Source organism: Sinocyclocheilus rhinocerous, unplaced genomic scaffold, assembly GCF_001515625.1.
Source record: "Sinocyclocheilus rhinocerous isolate Xijiao unplaced genomic scaffold, SAMN03320098_v1.1 scaffold946, whole genome shotgun sequence".
NCBI lineage: Eukaryota > Metazoa > Chordata > Actinopteri > Cypriniformes > Cyprinidae > Sinocyclocheilus > Sinocyclocheilus rhinocerous.
Genome location: NW_015633151.1, coordinates 952,788 through 959,226, shown reverse-complemented (window position 1 = coordinate 959,226; position 6,439 = coordinate 952,788). Strand labels below are relative to the sequence as shown.

Here is a 6,439-nt window from a genome sequence, read left to right as displayed (position 1 = left end):
TATATCAACACTTAATTTTTGATTAGTAATATGCATTGCTAAGAACTTCATTTGGACAACTTTAAAGGCAATTTTCTCAGTATTTTGATTTTTTTGCACCCTCAGATTCCAGATTTTCAAATAGAAGTATTAGATGCCAAATATTGTCCTATCCTAACAAACCATACATCAATGGAAAGCTTATTTATTCAGCTTTCAGATCAATATTTTTTATTTATTTATTTTTTGCAAGTTCCCTGTTTGCATTTCCTGTGCGTTTTGATGCCGTTTGAGAAGATGTTTGTTGTGAGATGACTGTTAGAGAAATCTTTTTCTTCTCATCCACTCAAATTGCTTAGCTACGCAAAGGCCTATAATTTATTTTACTTTCCTTAAAAAGCAACTGAATTTGAACATTGAGCATTATGAGATTAATTGTGATTACATATTTTAATTGACTGACAGCCCCACATTCAGTACTCCAGCATTATAGTCCAACACTGAGTGAAATGCACAAAGAGGAAACAAACCCACAGCTGGTCACGAGTCAACACACACACTCCCACATCCCCATACAAACTCTCAGCACACGCACACAGTCTGGCTGAAACAGCTGTGGCTTCTCCGAGGGTCAGTCTGTGTGTATTAATCACTGTTGCTTTATTAGCATAAATGATCCTGCTTAGTGATCGTTCCACTGGTGCAGGGAAAACAACAACGCCGAGAGAGAAACTGCGTCTGTCATTGAGCTCACTGTGCATGTGATCAGCCATTTGTCTTCACTTCAGAGTCGAGCTAATGATGAGGAATCTGGTGCACATGTAAATGCGAGGAGAGAAAACTCATCAAAAGAATTAGTGTCTTTTAGCCTTTAGTTTTTTTGTGAAATGAAAAATGAAACCCGTTTTTGCTAAGCCTATTTAAAGAAATAAATTAAAATCACTTCCTGTAAACTATAAATCAATATGGCTTTAAATAACTAATAGAAATATAAGAATTAAACTTATAACAGGATATCCCATGGCTTTAAAGCTACTTCAACAGGCTGACAGAAGCTCAGGTTTACCTGAATACTTGGGATGTCCTGCAGGAACTTCAAGCTGACAGACTGGAGGGCCTCCAGGGGCCATTCCCGGAACCAGTCCAGAGTGGTGCAGTTCAACAGAGCCGGGAAACGTCGGGCACGTAGACGCAAGCTATTACCTACTGGAGACATGCAGAGCACGACCTACACACACATACAGTACGCACACACTGTAGACACTGATCCAAACCAGATATGCAATGTATATCAACTGCTGTGTATACTAAAAAAAACAATCAGTGATGTGAGACCTTGAGTTGTTGTCGCACTCGATTCATAAAAAAGCTCCAGCAGTTCTCGCTGTTGTCTAGCAGACCCAGTTCCCGCACCTCACTCCTCACAGCTTTTCTAACACCATCCACCTCCTCTTCACTCAACAGATCAGGGATCTCACCTGGGGTCAGACCACCGATAAACACATTACTTTCACTTAAACAGGGGTCATGTGTATTTATGTATTTACACAGCTTTATACTGAGCAAGTACCATTTAGATACTAGCCAATGTTAGATACTAGTTAGGTAACATTTTAGTCTCTATACAGTAGTATTTATGCAAAAAAAATTTCTACCGTATTCTGACATATAATCTAGACCCCTTTCAAACAGTGTCGCGTTCCGAACGTTGTTTAAGCGACATACACCGGTATTGCGGTATTATAAAAATTCATATCATAACAAAAATAAACACCGGTATTCGGTATGAACCGGTATACCGCCCAGCACTATAATCGAGTGTAATGGATTACCAAGAAAGAAAAAAAATGTAAAGCTGGGCCTTGGTTCTATGCAGTGATTGTTGATTGGATCTTGAGATTGTGAACTCAAAAATGAAAGCAGATAAATGTGGACTTGAATGATGAAGTCTGTCATTTTCACATTTTGATTAAATATTATGAGGTCAAAAAATGTTAAAAATGAAACAAATGCATGGATATGTTTACAAGAACATCTATAATGAGCATTTAGAAAATATATAGGGTGAATTTTCTTTTCATGCCAACTTTAAAATTAAAATTATAAAAAAAAAAAGATTTTTGTTAATTTAAATAACTGAAAAATATATAAATATTAGACTAAAAATTACTAAACATTTAAATAAAAACAAAACATAATTCAAAATATTAATAAAACTATTATAGTAATTAAAATAAAAAATATAAAGACAAAACAAATCAAAATATTCATAAAACTTTTATAGTATATAAATAACACTAAGAAATGACTGCAACTAACTGCAAAATATGGTTCAAGTCATTAATTTATAACATTAATTACAGTAAATTAAAATTCTTCAGAATTAAATATGTAATTATTTATAGCTGTATTTACATGTCTCTCATTCAAATAAAAACCATCTAAATAAAAAAAGGAGTGTATATATTAGGGATGGGAAGATTGCCCGATTCGCTCGTGCATCGGCATAAAAAGTTAACGATGTGATGCATCGGTTTAAAAAGTGTGTATCGGCTAAAAGTCAGCATTTGTATCGGCATCGTTTCAATAAGCCTGGCTTATTTGGTAAACTTGTTTTATGAAACAGGCCTTGAGGCATTAAAAGTGATCATATTTTTTCCATTGCATCATATTGCATCGAATCGCATTGTGTTGAATCGAATCGAATCGAAATCGGATCGCACTGCATCGTAATAGGGGGGCATCATATCACATCGCATCGGTAGCTGCTTCATATGTATCTTTAATGTATGGTATCGTTGGCTATGCATCGAGATGCGTATCATATCGGCCTCAGTCATGAGATGCACATCCCTAATGTACTGATGTCAAGTATATGTACTATATGTACTATATATAAAAGTTCTATTTTTGTGTTATGAAAATGACTACACTGCCAAATAAATGCTATTCATACAAATCCTTTATGGCATGTAGGAATAAATTCATTCTTGTGCATTTAAGCATTAGCAATTACACACGCATTAGTTAAATTATGTTACATTTGTTAACTCTGATGCTTTATTCTGGTTCAAGCACTAAGACCTCTGCGCTTGACATCAGTGACAGATGAGAGCCACCATCTGTGTTCTGTGGGTCTTGATCCAATGACACGCAGGCCTGTTCCAGTCACCCTTAATCTACTTCACCGGCCCCATTCCATTTACATATGTTTCCCATTCATCAGATCAACACACAATGAGCCCCCCTGTGGCATGTATAAATGTGTGCGTGTGCGGGAGGGTCTGACCTGACGATATCAGGGTGCTGATGATGACGAGAAAACGGTCCTCTGGGATCTGAGCGTCTGTGAGGAGCAGGATTGTGGGTATGTTTTTCACCCCCGTCTTCATGTACAGTCCAGCCAAATCCACCTGAAAAACACATGAGAGATAGCTGAGAACACTTACAATATGGAAGAGAGCACAACCAGTCTCCAAAACCAGTTTGAGCTGTGGCTTAGTGGTTAGAAGAGTTATGGTGCTCATGTGGGAGATTTGAGTTTGAATCTGGTCCGCACACAAATTCCAATCCCATTTTACCCTCTTCTTTCTATCACTTCCTGTCACTTTTCCTTTCAAATAATGAGAAAAAATCTTAAAAATCAACACGTCGGAAACTGTACAAAAGCAAATAAATTAATAAGTGTAAAAATCCCAAATAATACAAATAATTCTGCCACTTCAAATGCTCAAGCTCCAAATTTGCTTGATTCTGATTGGCTATGAATGTTTTTAGCATTATTCAGCTGGAAAAAAATTCCAACAACTCTGCGTCATTATTGATATAGGTGTGGTCTTCCCTATTCTCATCTAATTAAAGCGATTTTTTCAAAACGCTATAAGCTATAGTTATAGTCAGAGCTGGGTAGTAACTGATTACATGTAATCTGGATTATGTAATCAGATTACAAAAATTACAAAAGTACTTGTAATTAGATTAAATTACATTTTAAAATGCTCGGAATCAGACTACAGTTACTTTTTATTGATTACATATTATTCACACAATAGCAATAAATTATTCATATTTTATTGATTCTCCCTAATTCTTCTTATTCATCTTTTAAATGTTTCTTTCTAAAATAGCCTACCGCTTATATACATTCAGAAAGTAATACACAAATTCACAATATTTCTTATTTGCATTTAATGCAGGCATTCCCAAACTTTTTTGTCATCTGAACATCTTTCACTTAATATATTTACTTGAAGTACCCCTGAGATTTTAATCTAAAATAAATATTTTAATAATGAAGTATCACATTTGCATGTTCATGGTTCTCTGACGATGATTAATGGTCACATGACATGCAGGGTAAACAAATATATATATATATATATTTTTTTAGTGTTTTATTTTGATTAATGTTATTTTTAAAATGACTTATTTTTATTTCCCATTTTTATGATTCAATTAATTATTAGCTTTTCATTAAACTCATGAAGCCCCTGCAGTTCATTTATGAACCCAAGTTTGGGAAACCTTGAAGTAACGTAATGTTTAATGCACTTCATGATATTAATTACAATGAATGGAATATATTTTCTTACTATTTGTATGTTTATAGGAATATGGTATGAGATTATCCTATTTAAATCAACGTGTTAAACGACTTAAAAAAGTAATGTAAAAGTAATCAAAAAGTATTCTAATTACATTACCTAAAATGTGTAATGTAATGGATTGCGCTACTAACTACAATTTTTGTCATGTAATTTGGAATCAGGAACGGACTACAATTTCTAAGTAATCTACCCAGCTCTGGTTAAAGTTATCATAATAGTTATCATCCTATATGTGAATGTGCCAGAGCCAACTAGAACACAGAACTAGAATCAGTAGAACACAGAAGCAGCATTCAGAAAACCTGTATAAAAATTTAAATTTTTACAATTCTGGTGCTTCTAGCAGCAAACTTCAACTTTAAAGATATTGTTGCTCAGCGAATTTTCACAAGTGAAATCCAGTCGTTTCAAAAGGAATCCACACAAATGGGAAAGGATTTCACCGGGCAGATTTTGCAACAGGTTCATGTTGGTCACATGACCAACACAAAGCTGCTTGGTTTGAAACGACTTTTCTGTGAGCTGTGCTATATAAAGTGCTGCACTATTGACAATAGACAAAGGACCGCAAAACATAGCCGAAATTTCGCTAATGTGACCTTAACAAAAGGAAAGTTGTTCAACATGACTACTCTCTTGTAATACTGCATATTTACATATATGCATAGAAGCAGGATGAGACCAAGATGAAGTATCTCTTCATGATTATGCGTAGAGGGCATCAAACAGTGAGTGTTGAGTGTATAGAGATCAATGCAGCTCAGCCAACTGGCCTCAGATTTACCACACACTGATGAATGAAATGATAGCAGCGGCCTCATCAATAGGGCATTGAAATATTTGCCTTGGTTCTTTAATAGGATCTGGCAATTACTCCCCATTGCATCCGGGCGGGACTAAATGAGATCGAAGGAGCCGGACGGGGTATTGATCAGGGAAAGTGTTGTCTAAAAGAAAGCTTGATCCCTGGTAATGAATCACCGCCATTTTAGATTTATCCTCACCTCACAGCAGTGATGGGTACTATGATTTGGGCAGCTGATATGGGTTACGATGGTTTGGCACAATATCAAAGTCGCATTTGTTGTGGTTTCTGCTGTATGTGGTTTTCTCATTTTCATCTTGTATGCCATTGATTGTATTGTGCTGTCTACTGAGGCGGTTACCTTTAGGTCCTGTATGTTGTAGCCCTTGCTGAGGGTGGGCTGGAACACATCCATGTTGGAGAGGTGGGCGGCAAGGCGGGTCAGGCTTTGTTTGCCACTGCCCCCCACACCTACGAGGAGGGCATGGCCTCTAGGACATGCCAGGATGCGACTGATCCGACACCTGCAGAAACCAGTAAAAAAAAACATGTGTGTGTAAGTACAGTTAAATCTGTATTCACTAAAGCACATACTGCAGGCGTAGCACTCACACATGCTGCATGGCTTCCTGGAACAGCACCAGGTTCATGGCAGAGTGGAGCTCGTTGTAGCTGTCCAAAGCCTCACTGAGGATACAGCTGAGCTGCTCCCATCCAGCTACGGGCGTGTAGGAAGGTTCTGCAGAGCCCACACTGCTGTGCAGGTATATTAGTGGCTCCTGCAACACTGCCTCTTCCTCTATTTCCTTTAGGAGACAAACAGAGAACAACTGCATGTTAAAGAACAATAGTATTAACATAATAGTATCGCATAATAGAGAGCCTGGAGTTTTACTGATGAAAAGTGAAGGAGGAATCAGGATAGATTTTTCATTATATATTTATTTTTTGTCATTGATTTTGTTGACTGGTTTATTACTTGTAGATACATATTTATATTATAATTTGTAGTAATTACAAATATTTATTTATTCATTGCATTTATTAT

General features: G+C 36.4%; 1 protein-coding gene across 1 annotated transcript in view; it reads right to left on the bottom strand.

The window, feature by feature from the left end:
• The window catches only part of LOC107743202 (dynein heavy chain 11, axonemal), an 85,670-nt gene that overhangs the window by 40,080 nt on the left and 39,151 nt on the right, over nt 1–6,439 (bottom strand). Inside the window, exons 46-50 of the mRNA XM_016556346.1 lie at nt 6,004–6,197; nt 5,753–5,915; nt 3,269–3,392; nt 1,315–1,457; nt 1,046–1,207 (exon numbers count right to left, since the gene is read on the bottom strand). Of these exons, the coding sequence (XP_016411832.1) occupies nt 1,046–1,207; nt 1,315–1,457; nt 3,269–3,392; nt 5,753–5,915; nt 6,004–6,197 (786 nt within the window). The remainder of the gene's footprint in view (nt 1–1,045; nt 1,208–1,314; nt 1,458–3,268; nt 3,393–5,752; nt 5,916–6,003; nt 6,198–6,439) is intronic.